The sequence below is a fragment of the Eulemur rufifrons genome, chromosome 19 (genome assembly GCF_041146395.1).
Source record: "Eulemur rufifrons isolate Redbay chromosome 19, OSU_ERuf_1, whole genome shotgun sequence".
NCBI classification, from domain to species: Eukaryota; Metazoa; Chordata; class Mammalia; order Primates; family Lemuridae; genus Eulemur; species Eulemur rufifrons.
In genome coordinates this window covers 94,852,612-94,876,176 of record NC_091001.1, presented here as the reverse complement: position 1 = coordinate 94,876,176, position 23,565 = coordinate 94,852,612, and the positions used below count along the sequence as shown (strand labels likewise).

Sequence of the window (23,565 nt, the reverse complement as noted above, 5' to 3'; positions counted from 1 at the left end):
GAATCCTCCAGCGAGGTGTTGGGTATCTTCCAGTGGCTTCCCACCAGATCCTAGTTAGGCCCAAACTTCTTAGCATGGCATCCCAGGATTCTGCAGGATCTTGCACCAGCCTTCCTTGCCAATTAGAGCTAACTACCTACTATTTCCCTGAATTTATATGCATTTTCATGCCTCTGTGACAACTTTGCACATGCTGTTTCCTCTGTCTGGAGTACCACCTGCCACTTCTCTTCTTAAAGAACTCCTATTCATCCTTCAAGACCCTACTTAAAAGTCAAGTGCTTCTTCAAAGCCTCGCTTGACTCCCCAGACAGGGCTGGCCGCTCTGTGCTCCAAGGCACAGTGTTCCTTCCTGGGCTCATCACGGAGGGGACAATTACTAGGATTTGCATGTTTATCTTCCTCCTCATTGCTCCTCCAGGGCAGGGACTGTGTCATTCTCCTTTTCAAACCTGGTGTATAGCACAATGCCAGGCCCTAACAATTCCTCAGGTGATATTTGTGGAAGGATAAACACTATTTCTTCTGGATTTGTGGTATTTTTGAGTAGTGTCAAGAGAATGCTCTGTTACCATGGATGTTGCCTGTCCCACATTCCCTGGTCTGGGGAATGCCATCTCTCCACACAAGGGTCATGTATTTGTGAGTCTGTAGGTTCACACAGCATCAGTATGGCACTCCTCAGACCATTTTACATCTGATTTATTTATTTTACACATTAACACTATGGGTAGTTGTTATCATTACCATTACAAAATAAGGAGATTAAGATGCCAAGAGATTAAACATCATGTTTGAGGTAATAGCACTCAGATGAGAAAGCTGGGACTTGAACCCAGGTATTCTGGCTGCAAGATCAGTGCCTGTTTGCCTACACCAGAGATTCTCAGTAAGCAGTCTTTGAATTAGTAGATCAGCATCACCTGGAAACTTGTTAGAAATGCAAATTCTTGAGTCCCACCTCAGACCTACCAAATTGAAAACTCCAAGGTGGGGCCAGGCAATCTGTGTTTTAATCAGCCCTGCAGGTGAATCTTGGCCTACAGCACAGCTGCTCCAGTGGCTGCCCAGAGCCATGGGAGGGCGCTCCAAGGCCGATTTTTCACCCCTAGAAACCTGTCAGGCACGGTAGAAGGCGAGATGCATGGACTGAGAATTAGGAGACAGCCTTCTAGCCCCACCAGTTCTGCAATTATTGGTTGAATGATTTGAAGCACATTATTTAATGTTTAACCACACCGGGCCTCAATTTTCTCATCTGTAGAATGAGGATGTTGACTAAGTAGTCTCACCTCTAATTTCCCTTTAGATTCTGGGGTTATTTGGCTCTCCTGCTTTGGACCGTGTTGTTTGTGATAAGAATGGAATGAAGACTGAGTATGACGACTCGTTTTTGCTGGATTTTCCCCATACTTGGCAATGGATAGCCCCAAAGTCCAAGTCCTCAGACCAGCTCTCTTCCACCTTCTTCCTTAGGGGCAGAAAGTGAAAGCACCAAACATTCGAGGTGACTCATGAAACTTTATCAGGCAAAAACTAGAAAATCATTTGATGATATTGGTTGGACTCTGCTCCACTGCCTGGAGTCCCTCACTGACCCCTCTCCCACTACTGTGCCTCCTCACTGTGACTCTGCCAGACCCTCTTGCTCACGGGCTCCTCTCCCCGTTCCCTCTATGAACCTGATTGAGTACTTTCCCTGCATCTCTACATGGGGTTGCACAATTCAGATGCTCTTGTTTATTCACCATTCTTCTGAGGAAGAGTGGAGGAATGTCGGGGTGACTTACTAGGTTTGACAGCAGCTTAGTGGCCTAATGGGGAATTCCTTAGACACACAGAATCCCTGTCCTACTGGCTTCATGTGGACCTGAAGGCTCTCCCTGGAGCCCACCCCACTGAGGGTGGGACTGGGCACTGGTGGGACCCCACATTCAGCTGGAAAATGGCAGGTCTTCATTGGGCTAAAAGCAAGGAAGGATGTTTCTTGCTCTTTTGAGATGATTATAAAAACTCAAAGAAGCAGTTGCATTGTAAAAGTAGAGCCCTGAATCAGAAAGGTGGTTAGAAGAATTGTAATCACCTGGGAACTCAGCATCAGCATGAGAAACGGATGAGTTCCCAAGTCCGAGGACTAGGAGAATGCATAGAGTTTCAGCAGTCGGTCAAAAAACATGTTGCCTTCAGCAAAACTCCAAGTGCTGGGCAGCCTGAGTGTCTGTCAAATCTGTAATCACGCTTAGAGAGACTTTCAGCACAAGGTTTCCAGAATCCAGGAAAAGCCAAAATATATAGGCTATCAGGTGTCACCAGCAGCCCTTGGGTTAAAAGCCAAAGAAGGTGGTTCCCAAATAAGGGCACCAGGAAGAACAGGAGCCGATGTTGACTTATCATTTGAAGCTGCATTTTTTTCTCAGCTACAAGTGACCCAGGGAAGCTGGTCACACCTTAGATTATCAGTGGAACTACACCTTAATAAAGAATATGTGTGTAAATTTGTGTGCAGTTACAGCTTCTAATATACCCTTTGAATCAATACTCATTGTCAGTAGTTATTGATCTCAACCTAGTCCTGTGGAGTCCCACGTTAGCACCTTCTGTTGATGGCTGCTTTCTTTGCCCATTCTGAGTACCCCAGAGTGGGCCTGTAGTTGAGTTCAACCTGGAACCTGTCCGCCTGCCTGAGCAATCTTGGAACTTCCCAGGATCCTGGGGGCTTGGAGGTCTGGGGAGGACCCAGGCCTAGGTTAGGCTTCCTGTATTGCTCCAGAATGTGTCCCTCTCCACCCCCACAATCTGCTCCTGTCTCATTGCATCCTGAAATTGGCCTGCTTTTCTCCAAGACTTGGATTGCAGGATTCTTCTGCATATGTTCAAAATGTATTTCAATCGCACTCCATAGAATCTCCTAAGTATCCTACTGCCCAGCCTATATGACTCCGCAGATCACTGAGTACTCATCTCTGGTGCTGTCTTCCATCCAAAGATTGGCCAAGTCTGAACACGCCGGTTGGTCCTTTAGCTGTTCGTTGTGCAGGAGAGAGGAGATGTGGGCTGTAGTTTCAGCATGCTGATACAGTCTAGCTGTGGGCCCTTTACTTCTTTGGGCCTCAGTTTTATCATCTGTAAAATTGGAATGTTGCTTTAGATGCCCTCTGAGATCTTCCAACTCTAATACTCTGAGACCGTGGGGGCCACCCTGGCCAAAACAGAAGGCTCAGAGGTGCTGTCCATCACCCCACACCCAGGTGGAAGTAGGAGAGAGTACCTGCAGTGTCAGGACAGTGGGGAGGACTCTGAGGCAGAGGAGTACTTTTCTTTCATGGGCTTGGATTTGAGGAAAGCCTATGGGGTGGGGCCTGGCCGGAAGGAGTGTGGTAGCTTCCCTCAGACTGCCCCCTGTCTCAGTGGTTGCCTCACAGGCTGTTACTTAACCCTCCTCACCATTTCCCAGGTTTGGGAGGGGAAGGGCAGATGCAAGCTTGTTTTCTTCAAAGACAAAGCCAAGGTTAGCAGGGCTACGCCAACCCGGGGTGCGGCTGCAAGGCTATGCTCTTTGCAGTTTCAGCTTCCTCTTTTCTCCTTGACTCTTTCTCCTTATAACTTAAATGGGTTTTATTCTCTGAGCATCAGAGCCAATGGTTGACACTTATATTTATCTATTTATTTATTTATTTATTGAGACAGGATCCCACTCTGTCGCCCAGACTGTAGTGCAGTGGCACGATCATAGCTCACTGCAACCTTGAACTCCTGGGGCTTGAGCGATCCTCCTGTCTCAGCCTCCTAAGTAGCTAGGACTTGACAAAAGGAAAATTGCTAAATGTGGTAGTCAAGCTAGCTTAATAATGAGCAACTATATCTTCATAAATTGCAAAGAACTTTAAAGGCCTTACTAAATCCGTACATGAAGACTGCATATTCCCTGCAGAGGGCTCAAGAAGAAGAGTCCAAGTACAGTTAGGCCCCACATCACTCATAGTCATCACAATTTTCTGAACATTTATTATGTGCCAGGCTTTTTGCTAAGTGATTTACATGAATTATCGTATTACATCCTCACAAAAATCCTATGAGACAGAGTCTATTATTATCCCCATTTTACAGATGCAGAAACTGAGGCACAGAGGTTTAAGTAACTTGACCAAGGACATAGAGCTAGTAAGTGGTAGAGTCAAGGTACTGACCTGGTTCCCCTGACTTCAAAGCCTATAATCATAATCATCTGAAACACCCACATAAACAAATAGAGAAGTTAAGTGTGGTAGAACCCTTCAAATTACAAAAGGAGTCACCAGAATGTTCTCTAAATCCCAAATTCCCCTGTAACTTCAGTAAAACAAAAAACAGAAATAAAAAAAAATCCCATACTTTTATTTCCTGAAGTTTGTTTTATGTCTCAATTTTAAGGAACATAATTTTTGAATATGACACAGATTTTTGCTCCATGGGAAGGCTTACTCCTAAACCTTTCACTGACTCAGTTAACTCAGATATGATTAATTCTGTTAATAATTAATTAGTGATTGACTTATTTTCTTATTGACGTTGAATAACTAAGTTTCAAAAGGAGCCCTGGGCAAACTAGTTTATAATTTCAGTATGAATCTTATAATTATTATTCATTTGTTCATATATATTCAGGCAAAATCAAATTTAGTTAAATGGACAGCCTCAAAGAGCGAGATTATAGTGTTAGCGTGGTAAAGCAGGAGTTGGGGGCATTCTTCTTGCATCAGCCGTCAATTTGATTTATAGATGTTTTATCTCATTAACCTTTAAGTTGTAGAGCTAATTAGTGACTCTGGGAACTGCAAAACACACTTGAAAAAATCACGTAGCTCTTTAACTTCACTGTGCACCAAATTAAACTGGACCCAATTATTCTGAATCATAGAAGATATCTCTCGAAATAATTTTCCCCCTTCATTTCAAATGGCTCACTGGGTAGAGACTCAAACTGGAAGTGGACCCTGATTTTCTCTTCTGGCTGCCTGCCATTTTGCATCAAAACCATTTGAATGCTTCAAAAGCTCTTGCTTCACAGACAGACGCACAAATGCAGATTGTTGTGATTATCCCCATTTGGGTAAAGTTGTCCCAGGACTATGAGGAGGGTGTCACCCTAAGGATAGGACTCCCTGCCTTCCAACTACAGCTGGGGATCAGGAGAGCCGGACTGTTCAGGAGGCTGCCATCTTGAGGATGGAGCCAGTCCCTTAGGCACTAACAGAGCTGTAGGCATCCTTTTGTTTCCCTTTCTCTGTTCTTACTTCTGTGACACAAGCCCTCATAAAACTGTGATAGGGACCAAGACCCTGAAGCATAAGTAGATACAGCCAGCCTTCTATGGGAGGATTTTGAGCTGCTTGGATCCCCATTTCTTGTGGCTGAATTAAGATGATGGCTATGATAGAATGATGAGAGAAATCTAACAGGCTAAATTAATTTACCTAAGAAAGGGCATGAAGCTACTCTCTGGATTGAGGATGGGCTGGGTACAGCTGCTGAGTGGGACTTTGGGTACGACAAAATGGCCACCTCTTCAAGACACTTAGTAAGACCTACATTATTTTTCGGATACTTGGAGTTAAATTCATGTTTCATTTGAATAGGACACCACATGAAGATGAACCTTCATAAGGCAGGAATAAGGCTCAGCCTTATTCCGTTTACATTTCATATAATTTTCCAAGAGAGGAAGTTGATTTGGGTAGAAAACCCTAAGATGATGACTTACAGTGGGGTTTTCTGATTCCTTATGGTCTTAGAACAGGACTGTGAAGTGTAGGAAGTAGAAAGCAGAGGGCTGTGGGATGCAGTAGTATCAAATGGGGGCCCTTCACCTCCCCTATAGTTTGGATGAAGCTGTGGCTTCTTTTGGTGTGATTTCTCATGAAGAACAAATCCTAATGCTGCAGTCAGGGGATACCAAACTTCAATTTCTTTCCTGGGTTTAGTCTGAAAAAGGACTAGATTATTAACATACAAAAGAATTTTTGTGTGGGTTCTTGCTCCTTAAATGCCAAACTAATGTTCTAATGCCTTTTGACATGGCTCCTGGCTGAGTGACTCAGCCCTGGCCTCATGGACCCTCCACAGGCTCTCCCTCCCTCAGAGCTGCAGGTGTGTCCCCACCTCAACTGGGGGCCAGGAAACTAACCACAATCTCCTGGCTATGAGACCAGGCTCCTGCCTTGGAGGCAAAACAGAGTAAAATACAGGCAGGCAGGATCCCAAACCACAGAAGCTCAAGTTAGGTCATTTTTGTGAACATGACAACTCACTGTCTCTCTAGGTCAACAACAAGAAAAAAACCAGACCCATATGAAAATGGTTTTAAAAGACTGAGAATATGCCTGACTATGGTGACTGCCCATTGAATGCTATTCCAAAGCAACTGAGAAAGTTAGTCATTCCTTTCACAAGCCAACAGAGGTGTTGGAGGACATTTACACCCATCTATAGCAAGAAAGTCGAGTACAAGGAGTTTGAATCACTTGTCCAACAACCAGTGAGTACAATGTTGGATTCTTTTTCCCTATTCACATGTACCTGGCAACCTGGAGGAACTGCACACTGGGCAGGAACCATCTTTCAAAGCCCCTGGAGAAGTTGCAGAGACACCGGCAGGACAGTCCCTCTGTGGGACCAGGCACTCTGGGACAGTTAGAAATGAGCTTGAGGATCAGGTCAGTGGTGAAGAAAGAGTAATGGAAAATTATCATTCCTTTGAAAATAGTTATTCTTGGGAACTTTGCCATGGCTGGTGTGGCCCTTAATGTGGTCATATCATTTTACCTTAAACATGGGATCCAGCCTGAGGCAGAGGGAGATGAATCCCTGGGAATGCACGATTCCTATTCACTCGGTTCACTGTGAAAATCAAGCAAATGAAATTGCCTGATGAGAAAAAAAATGCTGCTTTAAAAAGCATTCTCTCATTTCACAGTATATTTAAAATAATCATTAGGAAAAAGGGCCTGGCATTTTGAAGAATCTGTCAGAAATCTGCAGCCCAATTTTTTCCTAGTACATGATGAAATGGATATATTTAGGCTGAAATCCTGACTTCTACTTCTACGCAGAAAGTCTGAATAATGCTACATAGAGGAAAAACAAACAGAAATGTTTTCCTTTCTAGACCAGCACCCCTGAGGCCTGCGAATAATGATCACTTCAAATACAAGTTATTGATCCATTCCTCTAAGGCTAGTTAATAACAAACACTGTTTGTTCTTTGTAGGATTTAACATTTGCCAACCTGTGTATATCACATGGAATTTGGACTGAAGCCACAAGAGCCATACTGGTTGCCTTTGACCCTGGGATATGTCTTACTGACATTTATTTTGAGTGGAGGAAAGAGTGGACTACTAGAATTGATGCTGAGTGTATTAAATTCTACCCATTATAGACATGTCTGAGGCAGCTTCATGGAATCACTCCTATAGACCAGATGAGTTATTTCTGGGCCTCAGTCTTTTCTGGCCACCCACCTCCCCACTGATTGGCTCAGTCCCTGTTCCTTATAGCAGACCCACCTGAGAAGGCCAGTGTATCTGGTTGCATTTCCACATAGGCTTTTAATCTTCACAGATAAAACAACTTGATGCACTGCTTGCTCCTCAGGGGCACGAGTTCTGTTCTGGGTAGTGACCTGACCTGGACAAGGGGCTAGAAAGACCTTTGTCCTAATAATTAGCATCAAGTCATGGTTGTTGCTGGCTCCAGAAACTGGACTCTTACCTTGTCCATTCATTTGACAAATATTTATTGAGCACCTATTATATGCCAGACATTGTACTGGGCCCACAAATATAGCAGTAACTAAAACAGATGACGATCTCTGCCCTTCTTTAATATCTACTCCATTTTAAGGAACTCAATCTTGTTCTCCCATTCCCAAGTTTCAATCTTTGTTCCCTGATCAGTAAGTCACTTCTTGCAGAACTATATTTCTCAAACTTTCATGTGCATACAAATCATCTGGGGATCTGGTTAAAATGCAGGTTCTGATTCAGTAGATGTGGGGTGAAACCTGAAATTCTGCATTTCTGACAATCTGTCAAATAATACTAATGTTGCTGCTACTGATGCTGCCTGGATTGCACTTTAGTAGTAAGGGTGTACAGCCAGCAGCAGCAGCAGTGAGCTTGTCAAAAATATAGAATTTCAGGCCTCACTTCAGACCCAGTGGCTCAGAATCTGCCCTTTAACACGATCCCCAGGTGTTTACAAACACTAATCTAGAACAGAGATTCCCAAAGCACATGCAACATCAGGAGCTCTGGGTGAGCATTATGAAGTGCCCCTGGGCTCTCCATTCTCCACCCACTGATTCATGGTATCTGGTCATGACATGAGAAGCACCCCAGGTGATTCTTATGGGTACCAGGTTTGAAAACATCAGAGAGCATTTTAGGAGGACACTTTCCTAGGTTCATGGGACTTTACAAAGATGATCATCATCTGATGATCATCATCTGTGATGGTGGGCTCATCTGAAGTTATCATCACACAAGACCCAGAAAAGAAACTAAGGGCCAGGGGCTTGCCCAGGGTCACGTGGCTAGCAAACGGTGGCGTCAGGCCTCCAGCGCACGCGCAGTTCTCCCCATGCAGCTGCCCCGCCTCCCACCCACTGCAGGAATGCCTGTTCTTGACCAAGACCCAAAGCTTTTCCTCCTTCAGCCAAGAATTTCAGCCCATTACCTCTAAGGCTCCACACCCTCACAGGTGCTTTAATTTGGCACCCACAGATGCCATCCTCTCCCTACCCACGTCACGGACCCATTAAGCAGCACATTTAATTGGCTGACTTTCCCCGAAGACTGATCCTGTCAGTCTCTCTTTGCTTACAGCTTCAAGACTTCCTCATTCTTTCAAATTGGCGGCTTTCTCCCCTCCCCTCCTTTACCACGCCAAGTGAGCTAAATGGACACACCTGGAACTTAGGGTGGACGACTGGGGTTGACTGGGGTCTTAAGCTGGAGTCCATGCATCCCTGGCCCAGTATTTTTCAATCTTGGTGTCCAGTACAACCTTCTGGGGAGTTTAGAAAATCCGATGTCCAGACTGTACCCAGATAAATTAAATCAGAAACTTGGGGTGGGGGGCAGTGGGAAGCAGGCATGGATGTTTATAAAGTTCCCCAGGTGATCCCATTGTACAGCCAAGGTTGGGGACCACTGGAAAGACAGGAAAAATTGCTTGTGGATGGGCATATGTGCATTTTTCTGGAAACACTAAGCCATCGCTTTTAGGAGAGTCTCAAAGGGGTCTACGACACCGTCCTCCTTCCCTCTGTCCCCCTCAAAAAAGGCTCAGTGACTGGTTTAAGATAATAAATAAGCACAAAGAACTTGCCAATTGTTAAGGAAATACCAAATAAATGTGTCAACTAAATAGGCATTAACATGCAGACCAGGGAAAGTGTCTATTGTTCCCAAGGAGAACTTTGGGGGTCTTTGGGTGGGATGGGAGAGTCATGACCTTTTCCCCAGTTAGCTGGAAACATGGCATGATTTCAAGATGCTACAGCTACAGAGAAATCTGGTCACATCACTTAAGTCTTGAGGCTTCCTGCCCACAGAACTAAGCCTAACTCCCAACTATAACATCCTGGTTCTTCGTTGCCCAGCCCTAGTCATCCTTTCCAGCTCACTTGCTCACTTGGTCCCACACCCTAGCCCCAGGAGGATGCTCCCTGTCCATTTTTTAAATACCTCTGCATATTTGCATCTACCCTTCCCGCAGTTCCTTCCACTCTGCATGTCTCAGGTGGACCTGGGAGGGGAGGTAGGATTGAAGAGACAGAGAAGGACTCGAGGCAGAGTCCCTGAGCATAGAAGGAGCTCGGTCCAGACTTGTTAAAAATGTGAGTGGGACAGCAACTTTGTGTTAGGAGTTCCTGCTCTGGGGAGGAGGGAGTGATATACAGAGTTTCCGAAGCCCTGGCCCTCAAGGGATTTAGACCCAGAAGGGGAGGCAGACCAGTGACCTGAGGCGTGCTGGGAAGCCTAATGGGTGCTTTGAGAGGGATCTGTGGAGGGGAGGATGGGGGGGGAGATGGGTTAAAAAGCAGGATTTTCTCCTCCCTTCAGCACCCCCACCTCCCAAAGATGGTGCCCCTTCTCTGAGGACTATACCTTTTGCATTTGGGCTGCCAGGGTGCTTTAATTGCCTTGCACTTTAATAAGGCACAGAGGGCTCATTATGTACATTCAGGTGAACAAAACCCTCCAAATCATGTATTATATCTGTAATAAACATTTTAATTAACACTTACTGACTGCCAACAATGTGTTAGGTATAAATAACAGGTGGATACAGCATGAACTAAAGAAGACTGGAAAGTCATTGCTTCCATTCTACTCCATTCAAGATTTCGAGAAACAGTTCATAAACTATCTCTTTTTAAAAACAATTTCATACATTCTCCTGGATCCTAAAACTATGGAAAATACATGGATACTTATTTTTTTGCCATTTAAATGTAAACATTAACAATGGTGCCTCCCACCTCAGATTCATTCACTCATCCATTCAACAGATATTTCATAGATGTGGCAGGCATTGTTCTAGGAACCAGGGATACAGCAGTGAGTGAATAAGACAAAGTTCCTGATCTTAAGAGGTTACATTCTGGTGAACAAAGACAGTAGGGAAATCAACAAGTACACAAGTCATGTTAAATGACAATAAGTACTATAGGAAGATGTAAAGCAGAGTAAGTCGAATAGGGAGTTGAAGGCGTATGTGGAGTTCAAGAAGTTCAAGAAGTGCTATTTTACACTGATGAGGTGACATTTGAATGACAGGATTTACCTATGGGTATGAAAGAGGCAGCAAGTTGGCTCTGAGGTTTTTGACTTGAGCAACTAGAAAAATAGAATTGCCACATACTGAGATGGGAGAAGCCTGGGGGTGGAGAGAGCAGAGCAAGTTTGGGAAATTGATTGTGGACACGCAATGTTGAATACAGTTAAATACACAAACCTGGAGTACAAAGGAGAGGTTGAGACTGGGGATAATAAATGCGGAAGTGCCACCTGTAGCCTTTTTATCTTTTTTTTTTAAAATTTATTTTATTGTCTTTATGCCTGCTAAACCTGTAGACTTTTTAAAACCAGGAGCCCAGGTGTGATCACTGAGGGAATGAATGTGGACTGAGAAGAAAGGAGGTCCAAGGCTGAGTCCCGGGTGTGCCTCCACAGAAAGGTGGGTGAGGGAAGCTAGAGAAAGAACTGTTGGTGAGGTAGGGGGAGAGCCAAGAGAGTGGATGCCTGGACACCAAGTGAAGAGAGTGTTTCAAAGAGGAGAGTGAGCAACTGTATAACATGATGCTGATGGATGCCAAGTAAACTGAGGCCTGAGAATTGACCATCAGATTTGACAGGGTAGAGGCCACTGGGAGTCCTCATAAGAGTGGTTTCTATGGAGAGGAGGAGGCAAAATCTTGAGGACAGATGGTGGGGGGGGACACCCCGACTCTCTATAACCTTGGTCCTGAATTATTTCTGAAGTCCTGTTTCCTGTCTCTGAAGCAGCCCAGGTCCTGAGTGGTCTTCTGCTCTAGGCTGTTCCTGCTGCTGCTAAAGTAGTGACTACAGGGCTCTCTCCTGCCTAGGCTGGTCCTCTGCATGGTCAGGCAGTGTGGGTAGGAAGCTGCCTATAGTGGAAAGTATGGCAGGGGCTCCAAGGCCTTGTGGGTAGGGTTTGAAACCTTTAACTAGAATCCAGAGCCATGGGGCTGGAAGGGAATGTGGCCATTCTATAGTTAAGAGCTTCTGTGACCCCCTAGAGTCCAGGGTTCTGAAGACGTCTCTCAAGAAGTATGACTTTATTTTACATTGCAAACTTCTGAGACATATTTCATTTGAACAAAGATTCCATGGTTTAAAATAAAGCTTAAAATCCACTAATCTAATCCAGTGGCCATGCATCAGATTGTGGCTTCTACATATCACCCCCCACAAAAAGGCACCAGAGCACCTTGGAGAAATAGCTGATCCCAAGTTTGGACCAGGGAAAATACAAGGTTAACCTGAGAAAGCTTATGACAGAAAGCAAGGAGGGGAATGTGACAAAAGAACGTTGGATCAGCTTGAGGGGCCCCCAGTGGCCAAATTTGGGGAAATCTGAGCATCAAGAATAATAATGACTATAGATAATTATAAAGCAATGAGTAAAAATCCATTACAGTGACACTTTAAAAAATAAAGAAAATTAAAGAAAGGGGAAAACCCTCTTGGCCATCATTGGAAATGACTCATGTCAATTTCTTACTCTGATTATTGGTAATTAAAGAGAAAAAAATTAACATTTACGCTGTCTTCTTAGGAGGAACTATAATTCAGCCTCAGTTGATGATAGAAAGCTCTTCTCTACAGAAGATATCTAGCTAATAAATGAAGAAGGAGTGACAGAAATTAGAAAATCATCATTGTGCACCCTCAAATGTAAATGGATGCCAAAACCATGAGGTGAAAATTTGTTTTGGAACAGGATAGTCTCATATACCAAAGTATCACTCCATGGAAATGCAGAGAAAAAAATATATACCTTTATGATGGAGAGATCTAGAGACCATCCAACTTAGCACTAGCAATGGGATAACTCGACATTCTGGACCTCCAGATATGGTGCAATAGGAAATTGAGAGCATCACCTATGAAGTCCTCTTGTCAAAGATGTTTTAAGTGGAATCTACTTGAGCCTTTAAATCTACCTTCCATTTGATTAAAAGATTAAAAAATCTACCTTCTGATTTACATGAAAATACAGGAGATAGAAGGACAAATAAAGCAATACCATAAGAAAATAATCAGACAAATCCAGAATATGGAGCACTCCAGATGAAACTAGGTCAGTCTTTGAAAATTTAGTGTCATGAAGAAAAATAAGTGAGGACCTTTGTTTTAGATTGGAAAGAGATTAAAGATTTATGACAACTAAAGGTAATATAGGAGCCTTGTTTGGATATTGTTTTGAAGAAACCAGATATAAAAGACAATTTGAATATGGACTAGATATTAGGAAAGTACCATTAATTTTTTAAGGAATGAACATAGTATTGTAGGCCAGGTGTGGTGGCTCACGTTTGTAATCCCTGGATTTTGGGCTGCCAAGGTGGAAGGATCGCTTGAGCCCAGGAGCTTGAGACTAGTCTGAGCAACACGGCAAGACCCCATCTCTACAAAAAATAGAAAAAATTAGCCGGCATGGTGGTGTGTGCCTGTAGTCCCAGATACACGGGAGGCTGAGGCAGGAGGATCACTTGAACCCAGGAGTTTGAGGCTGCAGTGAGCTATCATGATGCCACTGCATTCCAGTCTGGGCAACAGACCAAGACCCTGTCTCAGAAAAACTAAAAAACAAGCAAACAAACAGAAAATAGTATTGCAGTTATTGTATAATGATCTTAATTCTTGAGAAGTATATGCTAATGTATTTAGGGTTAAAGGGTCGCAATGTCTGTAATTTACTCTCACACAGCTCATTATGTATATGTATGTATATTATATAGACATACAAACACGTGTACACACACATCAATATACACGGATAGCAAAATAACATTTGCTAAATTGGGTATATGGTTTGTTTATTGCACTATCCTTTCAACTTGTTTGAAATGTTTCTTTATAGAAAATTGGGGAGAAAAATACTGTACAGACTCTGGGCCTCACCCCTGGCGTTTAGGTCTTTTAAAAGATCACAGGTGACTCTGATGCAGAGTCAGGGATGAGAGTCATTAGGTGAAAGTTTGTTGATCCAGTGCCCATTGAGCATGAAATTGAGGCCTGAAAAGTTAAAGTGACTTTCTAAGGAACAGAACAAGGACTAAAATTCACATTCCTTGACTTTCAGTCCTGTATTCTTTTCTTACAAATTCTGTAAAGGAATTTCCCAGATAAGGAAACTTACCCTCTTGAACACCTGAAGTTTTTTTTTTTTTGCCAGTAGCTGAACTGCTTAAAGAAGGGTTTGAGTGCTGGAAGGTGCTCAGTTGTTGGAGTCAGGTTATGGGAAGGTGAATATCAAGAATTATTAATATTGGGGGGGAAAAACTATTATAGGTACTAAGGGCAAGGACAGTCCTAATTTTAAAAATTGAATTGTATCAAACAGCTGAATTTTCTTTTAAATAATTTTATTACTTTTGGTGAGGATAATCCATGAGATTGAATCTTATTTCTCATGTCTGTAAGAGTTAATACACAGATGAAAATCACAGATTAGAAAAAAATTCAAAAGTCTTGATCATTAGCTGGGAAATGAGGATACCAATGAGGTCCCTGGTATTGGAGGAGCCCAGTTTCCTCTCAGAGACATGAATTAACGATGGCAAGTGGTAGGTCTCAGTGTCTAGAGGGAAAGGCACGAGTCTTTGGAGTCAGGCAAAATCTGGGTTTAAATTCTGACTCTGTCACTTCCTAGTTTTGTGATACTAGGCAAGTTATGTGAGTGCTCCAAATCCCAGTTATTCGGCTCCTTTTATCAGGCACTGTGCTAGCTGTTTGGATACAGAAGTTAACGAGATTAACAGGGTCCTGCCCTCCTAGAAACACAACAGATAATTAAGGAATGGGGGAAACTCAGGTGGGGTTCCTAACTACCAAGAGACTGACAGTCGGCCTTAACCTGGCGGAGATGGAGTTGGGTCCGCGGAGGCAACATTTTAAGGCACTGTGTTGGGGGCCTGATAGGCTGGAGCGGCTCTAGTACAACATATAGTTCCTGAGACTATAATGCCGGTGGTTACAAAAGATTACTTAGTGAAACAAGTATGGAAGGTACCTCATGCTGATCCAGAAACAGGAGACACAGAGCCTGGAGCAGAAAGTGAATGTTAGCAGTCCCTTCCCCGAGGGAAGGGAACTTCAACCTTCACTACGACTAAAGCCAAACACACTCAGCGTAAGGAAGAGAAGAGAGCTAGACGATTTGCTGGTTGCAGGCAGAGGGCGTGGCTTCGGGCAACACCCGGATGTCCTCCTCCGGAACCGGTCCGTGCCCCGGAAGTAGTTGTTTGTTGGGGTACTTTGGGGCTGCTCACGGAGGTTGTTCAGAGGCGGTCGCCATGTTCCTCACTGCGGTCTTCTGTAAGTGGTGCTAAAGGTGGCGGCAGGGGCCACGGCGCGGGCGGGGAGCCGTGACAGGCAGGCCCTGGCATGATGGCGGGGCAGGGTTTGCGAACCGGCCGGGAAGCTGTAGCTGCGGACTTCTCAGGCCTTTGGGACTACAGTGTCCGTCATGCCCCGCGGCGCACCTCACCGCTTCTGTGGGCTTCTGTGGGCCTGCGGTGTTTGGCTTCTGTTGCGGATCTCACAGACTGTTTGGTCTGGTCGGGAGTAGTGGGGCGCTTTCTTCCAGCCCGTCATAGGGTGTGTAAGCAGAATCACTGGAAGTCCGAGCGGGGAAGGAGCTCAGGATTTCTAGTCCACCCATTTCTAACTCTAAAGATGAGGAAACCGCTCCCGAGAGGGGCAGTGAATTGCCAGAGATACTACAGCTGGGCAGTGAAAGAAGCCCTCTGGCTCCTGAGTCAGTGCTCTTCATTGCATCTGGCGGACTTCCCGGTTAGATTTAGTTTCCTTTATCCACCTGAAGCGATGGTTGTTGCAGTTTGGAAAGATTAACTTGTCAAACAAGAGGTTTGTTCTAGTGCAAATATTTGCACCTTAGAAGAGGAAAAAACGGAGCATGTATTTATGAACGTGTAGAATGGTTTAAAAGGTAGCCAGTCCAAGTGAAATGAGATTGGGCAAGTTATTACATTCAGAATTGTCTTGGTCTGATTGGATCTTTTTATCTTATAAAATTCTAACGGACACCCTAATATGGAGGGAATAATTACTTGACAACTCATGGCATACTTCATGAGTTAAATATTTTTGGATATTATTGACATTTATATGAGGTTTGCATAAGAAAGATAATAAATTTATATTTTTATTTTCTCTTCCTTTCCTGTCTACAAAAAAAGTTGCCAAGAGCAAGTCAAAGTAAGTATTTTTCTTTTTTAAAATTTGTTTATGTTAGATTTCTTAGACTGTTCCCAATACATACATCCTTATATTAATAACTGTTGGCTTCGGTTTCCTAAAAGTTGGTTTGAAGATGACTTCGTTGATTATTTTGTCTCTATGAACTCTTTCAAAAAATATTTTCCCTCCTACCCAACTGAGCTACCTCAGTGAGCATCCAAATACTTTGCTTAAAGGAGCCTTTGCTGTCTTTTCTTGTCCAAGGATTTTTGAGCTTACTGTCTTGTTCCTAAACCAGCCATTGGGCTGTGCTCTATTTGGACTACCACCATATTTCTGTTTCCTCAAATTGAGGACCAGGGGCCATTTGTCTGGAGCTCACTGCAGGAATCCAGCAGAACAAGCTGTGATGTGATTAAATCATAGAGGCTGTTTTAATGAGTTTTGTAATCCTTTGCATTCATGGTATAAGCATTTCAAAAATAGCAAAGATTAAAGATTCCTTGCTATATCAGAGACTAGAAACACCAAATTGGCATTTCAAAATAAATTTTGTAGACAATAATTGAAGATTTTCAGTGTTAAAAATAGGAAAATTTTAAAGCAGCCTTTGCTTACAACCGAAAGGCATCAAAAAACCCTTTAAAACTAGAGTTTTTGGATTAAAATTAATGAAAAATATGTATGTTAGTGCTTTCTTCTCCCAATATCTTTTAGCCATTCATGTAGCTTTTCCCACAATCCAGTTATTTATGTCAGAATTTCCCACCCCCAGGTTCTGTAGGAATCCCATGCCTTTGGTTTCTGTTGGTTTCTGTAGAGGTATTCCCTGCCTCTCAGCCTCTCATGTGCTTTGTGACATTTGTCATACATGTCTTGCCTTACAGACCTCACATATAACTCACCTTCTGAACTACTGTATGCTGTTAGCTCCTAGAGGACACAGACACAGCCTTATAGTTTTGTATTTCCCGTGGTGCTTTCCACAGAGTAAGCACTTAATAGATATTTGTCGAATCTTTGTTGAATGAATAATTATTGCCTATCTTAATTGACAAATATTTTATACCTCTTGTGAGGCACTGTGTTGAACATTGAAATTAATGCAATGATGTGTAATATAGTTGCTTCAAATTTGTTTTGGAATTACATGAGGAATAAATAACATGGTCTCCATGGGGGAGACAGGACACATGAAAAAGGAACAAACAGTAAATGTATTCAAAGGTCCAGTGAGGCAAACATGGATTTTATACTTTGGATGACTGTAACTTAAATGAAATGTGAAGGGGCACAAGGTTTTGCACATTCGCAATCTGAAAGTTTCAGTTCCTTTATATTTTCCCTTCCTGATTGTACCCTTATCACTCCATGCCCTGGAAGAGAGGGCTTTTCTGAGACAGCCATCTTTACAATTTACTGACTAGCTAGCTGTGGTTACCAGTACTTTTGTATTTTCTCCCTTCTAACTTCTGCTCTTCATGAGAGGTGGGTGTCTGAGGTTAGTCCCACAGCGTGGCTTGATTGTTTGGGTTATGTCATGACCAAGCAACTCTGTGTAACAGAACAAACACTTGAGATTCAAAAGCATTAAAATTGTGTTTTATGGAAAATGTGGGTTGTCTTAGAACTGAGCCTTCTTAGGGCCAAGTGATGTCCCACAACTGATACTAACTACTCTACAAAGTTCTCAAAGTGTGCCATCCCCCCATGAATGATTTTAGTCTATTTCTTCAGCTGTAACAGCTTGCCTTTCTTTTTTTTTTTTTTTTGAGATAGGGGTTTCATTCTGTTACCCAGGCTGTAGTACAGTGGTGCTAAAGTAGCTCACTGCAATCTCAAGCACCTGGGCTCAAGCTATTCTCTTGTCTCAGCCTCGTGAGTAGCTGGGACTATAGGCATGTGCCACCATGCCCAGCTAATTTTTTTTTTTTTTTAATTTTTTGTAGAGACAGGGTCTTGCTATGTTGCCCAGGCTAACAGCTCTCTTTTTAATCTTAGAAACATTCTGGTGAGGATGGTAAGCCAAGCTGGAACACATTTTGCCTTCAATACCAAGAGAAGCCGCTTACGGGAGAAATTGACTCTTTTGCATTATGATCCAATTGGTAAGATTTAGAGGATTTACTCCCTGATCAATTCAAATGCTTTGAAGGCCCCTTGCTCCCTTTCCAGCCTGAACATCTGAACATCTCTGGCAGTTCTGTAGCCTCTTTGACACTGTAGCATTCAGCAAATATGTGTTGAATATTTATTATGATGCTGTTTACTATCCTAGTATGGCATACACTAGGACACAGGTTAAGTTCCTGTGCTCTTGGCACTTACAGTTTGGTTTGAGAGAGAGAAAAAATAACAAATTATGATAAGTGCTGTGAGAGAAACAGGATGCTGATATGTAGGATGAAGTTGGGGAAGGGGTGGGAGAGTTACTTCAGATATGATAAATTAGGGAAGGTCTCTCTAGGAGAGGATAGTTAATCAAAGACCCGAAGGTGAGAAACCAGTCAATAGGTTGTAGGGTTCTGGAAACAGAAGTGTCTTGAGATGGGGAGAGTATGGTCTCCTAGGATCATCTGTCCTGACAGTGGCAAGTCAGTGAGTGAAAGGAGTATGGTGTCTGTCTATTAGTGCAAGAGGGTAGGAAATTTGATGTGTCATTTTGTGCCATCCACCAAAATGCTATAATAAATGCTAACTTTAAATGGTTTCAGTAGTTAGAAGTATTTGTCTAAAAGAGGCAAGTGTTTCCAAGGATAGATTGTCTGCTCACCCACAAAAAAAAAGAGTTAGCACCTGATTGCTGTTGGTAGAAGCCTATCCTATTACTGGATTTTTTTTTTGTTACCTAGTCCTGAATCCAGATGTTTTTGGATTTTATGTGCAAATTTAAGCAAAAAGAAACTAGCAAACAAATTTTTTATTTTAGAGCTCTGGCTGTTCATTTAGCTTTTGTGCTGTTTGTATATTAATTTATATTAATTGCTTCTTTAATAAGATAAGGGCTGCCAGGCACAGTGGCTCACACCTGTAATCCCAGCTATTCAGGAGTTAAGGCAGGACAATTGCTTGAGCCCAGGAGTTTGAGGATGCAATGGGCTATGGTGATGCCATTACACTCTAGCCTGGGTGACAGAGTGAGACCCTGTCTTGCAAAACAAACAAACAAACAAACAAAAAAGTAAAAAAAATAAAGGTCTGTAATAACGTGAGAAGGCGTTTTTAAAAGGCTCTGAGAAGCACCGCTGTCAGCTTAAAATTTCTTGAGTTCCATTCTTTAACAAATAAAATTCTCTGCTGTTTTTATGTTGTTCAAATTTCTGGTTATTCGTTATCATAATGAAAAGGTAATTCGGGGTTTGTGCCTGATGATTAGAAGGCTGAATTTCAGGTGACTCCTCATATGGTGGAAAAATTATTATGTTTGATATTGGAATGATAAGGTATTGGATTGGTGTGTTTTTTTTTTTTCCTGTGATTTCTTTGCGTCAGCTGGTGAAAACTCAGATGAACTTTACAATAAAGTAATTGTTTTTTTTTAACTCTTTTAGAGTTTATTTTTAGAAATTTGTACAACACTAATAAATGTTGATTGTGCAACCTAGGATATTTTAAGTATGAAAATGTACTAGAAATTTCATCCTTAGTATGGGGAGGTATTGGGAACCTAATACGTCAGTTTGATTTTAAGTTTTGAGATTAGGAAAGGATACATGCATAAACAGTTCTGATCATAAATTCAGAGTGGCAGAAAAGGTTCATATATAAATTTCAGACAGAGGAATGGTCTGAGCTTTCAGAGCACAACTTTGTCATTTCTGAAGAAGGGAATGTTCTGGGATAGCAGACAGTGTGGCTTTCTGCCCACCTACTGAATGCCTTGCAGGCTTTCATGATGAATATGTTTGTCTTGGGGCCTACCCCCCATTGCCCAGGGTACCAAATAGCTTGGCGGTTCTCCCACCATATTTTATTGCAGCGAGTAAATTGTTGTTTGAGGACAGTGTTTTGTGGGTCTGCTTTATGAAGGAAATCAGGTAAGGAAACATGGAAAAACTCCCTCTTATTTGAGCATTTCATAGTACAGTTTATGGCAAGAATCAGTCTCTTATGCCTGTGTCTTTTCAAACTCCTTTTCCTCATGTAAAACTTGATGCTAATTTCCAAGGAGGAAGGATTAAAGGCTAAGGCATAAGCTTATTAAACTTTGTTAAACATATAAAGGTTTATCATAAAGAGAATGAAAACTTGTCAGTTTTAATTCCTTGGATGACTAAATAAGACAATATATACTTTAATTGAAGCAGAATAGATTTTGGTTAGATGTAGGGAAAGAACTTGACAGATTCATTCTTCTATGAATTAAACAGCAAATATTTTGACATAAAATTAATTTATGTTTTTGATTGTGGGTAGCAGTGTGTCATTTCAGCTCAGCTAACATGTACTGAGTGCTCACTGTGTGTCTGGCAACAACCCTGGGAAGGAGATGGAGTTCTTTCTCTCACAGGAAAGGAAACTGAGGGTGGAGTATTTTGAGAAATTTGCCCAGAGACACTGCTGATAGATGGTGGAGTTAAGGTTTGAACCCAACCTTTCTCGCTCCAAGTCCCAGTTCTTTCTATTACATGGAGCCAACTTAATCTTCCTAAAACTTTTTTTTTTTTTTTTTAATCAGGGCCTGTCCCTGTGGTCAGCCTAGCATTCAAGGCCATGGATACCCACTGTCATTCCTACTTCCTACCACCATTCCTCTACACGAGATGCCAAATGCTGCTCCTTCGTCAGGGGCCAAACTTTTTACCCTGTCTATGAGATCTTCTATCACCATTCCTGTCCCCTTTGATCTTTAGGTTCCTATGGGGTTTTACTGGACATTCTTATGGACACCTCATGATGTACTGATGGGTTAAATTAGGGACTCTCCTTACACTTTTGTCAACTGCACATTGCCTAGCACAGTTCTGTGGACTTAAATATTCTTTGAATTAAATGAATGAATGCAGTGAATCAAAGAATTTTCCTGAATAAGGCCTTGCTCTACAAATTTTAATCAGTTACTCCTGGTTGGGGTCATTTAAATAGACTCCTGATTGCTTATCAGTGAGACAGGTTTCCTTTTTTGTTAATACCTAGTTTTTCATTCTATGTGGAAAACCATGGGGGAAATATTTCTTGTAATTAATAACATTGATAGGAAACTATTTTGGTTCTTTACTACCATCTTGTAATGCATTGTCTGCCTTGGAATCTTAGGAGGATCAATGCTACTTATTTTTTAGATGATTTGAAGTGTGTTAAAAGTATCCCTTATGTATGATGTAGTATATATATTTTATTTTTACTAATATTGTAGGCAAAATTCTGCTGAGTGGTTAATGGTTCTTAAAGCTGCCCATCAGAATTGTTTGAGGAGTTTAAAAAAATTTACACTTCCAGCCCAACTCTAGCTCTGTTAAACCAAGATTAGGGTAGGGGTGGAGGTGAGAATTAGCTTATTTATAATAGTTTTTAAATAAGCTAATTCTTAATCATACAGAGCTTGGGAATCTGAGTATCTATATTGATTGTAGAAGAAGAAAAAACAAAGCTAACATCTCTTTATATGTCTTTGTATGGTAGGGACCAGTGAGGAGTTACGTCATAGTACTTTGAGTTCCTGGATCTTCCTTGGGGGTGTGTGTGTGTGTGTGTGTGTGTGTGTGTTTTAACAAAGAGGAATTAGGTGGGGTGGGTGTGTGTGAGAGAGAGAGGTTGGAAGTTAATGGACTGCTATAGGGTATCATAGGACCTATGAAGGCCTTATTACCCAGCATCTAGTCTCCAGTCGTTCATCCAGGCAGATAGTACTTTTGTTCTGGTTTTGTTTCAGAGAGCTGCACTCTGTAATATTTACAACAGTGAGATTTTGGTTGTAATATTCTATAACCAAACTAGTATATTTAAGTGTATTAAACCATCTCTGGAAAGTAGGGGTTTAATGTGTATTTATTTACTCTTTCAGCCAAGCTGCCTTTTCTTATGTGGTCTGCTCAGTTCTTGCCACTCTTTTTCTGGAATCCAGCTCCTACCTAGTCTGTCCTTGCTTACCTCCTATGAGTGCACATTAACTGGGTGAAGACATTGAGTGTTTTCCATTTTTGTCCTCAATTTTGTTTTTTAATGTGAATATTTCACATTGCTTGAAATTTGACCTTGTGGAGTGCTAAGGATGCCATTGATTGGCTGGTGGCCCTTACCATTTTCTCCAGTCTTCTCTGGCCTCTGGGATGGAGAAACTGAGTTTGCAAATAAGCTACATCGTCATGTCAAAGGAAAAGTATAAATAAACTAAGAGAAAGGAAAGGGCTCATGGTCTGATATGTATTTTTTAATAAAAATGGTGATGATATGTTAAAATTTTCTGCTACAATTCTTTTTTCTCCCCCTATAGTAAAACAAAGAGTGCTCTTCGTGGAACAGAAAAAAATACGCTCCCTTTAAACAATGGATTGAAAATGAATTTGATTTATAAATGAGAAGACTAAGGGCGGGGATACTGATTCAAAAATCTTGCAGTGTGTAATAAAAGAAGAGGAAATGGCACGGAATCACTGCCTCCTGTGATTTGAAGGCCATTGTGAAGGAAAACAATGCAGTGAAAGAAAGTTCTTCATATTAGGACAGATATCATTGCATCACATTTATTTATCTTTCTGGATATTTTTTTAGCCCTTAATAAAAAATTTAAAATAGCCTATGCTATTGTCTCTTAATGATGTTTTTACCCACTGTTTGAATTTTTAAAAATCAACCACATTACTAAAAAAATAATCATTGTTTCATGTACTAAAAGAAAATTTTCCATAACGACACTTATGCAAGAGTTTCCAGCCTACTCCTCTTTGTACTTCATAGAAAAAGGCAGAGTAACACTTCAGAGTGATCTTGAAGAAACTCCTGTGTAATAACAGAGATGGCAGATGTCAGCAGGAATGATAACAGGTAAGCCTCATAGCAAAAGAAACCAGTAGAACTTCTATTTCTGATTTGTGCTTATATAATTAGGGAAAATGCTATATTGGTCCATATTCTCAAACTCAGGTCACCAAAGCAGTATCTAGGATTTTCTAGGGCAGCCAAAGCAGACCCCAGGGCCCCATCCACTTCCTAGTCCTCAGATTGAGGTGGGCTCCAGGCTGAGATGCCCTCTTCTGTGGGCAGAGTGGAGGCCTAGCCATGGAAAGGCTGTTGCCAGGGATGTTGCCATCTGTGCCCACACCCCCTAGATTTTTCTTTTTTTCTTCTTTTTTTTTTTTTAAAATAAGAGGAACTATAGTGTATTTCCACGAAGGCACTGCCACAGAGGCACAGTGGTACTACATAACTAACTGGCTTGGAAATTCCATGGATAATCCCTAGTGTTCAGATAAGGACCTCCTCCTTACCCATATTCATATACTTTCTCACTCAGGCTTTTGTTTCCTACAAGTTTTCAAAATTGTCCAGTTTTGTCCTTTATATGTCACATTTCTGGTTGAAAGTAAGAAGGATCACTTACATTTTAACCAGCTCTGCGGGTTCACTTCCT

The 23,565-nt window shown here is 42.0% G+C and overlaps 1 protein-coding gene across 1 annotated transcript; it reads left to right on the top strand.

Annotated features, from left to right (window-relative positions):
• Positions 1-15,088: 15,088 nt before the first annotated feature.
• On the top strand, positions 15,089-22,718 carry MRPL33 (mitochondrial ribosomal protein L33). The gene is given in 4 exon segments (XM_069494804.1): positions 15,089-15,110; positions 15,995-16,013; positions 22,429-22,510; positions 22,512-22,718. Coding segments are annotated over 4 exon segments (213 nt in total). The 3' UTR covers positions 22,602-22,718.
• Positions 22,719-23,565: the final 847 nt, after the last annotated feature.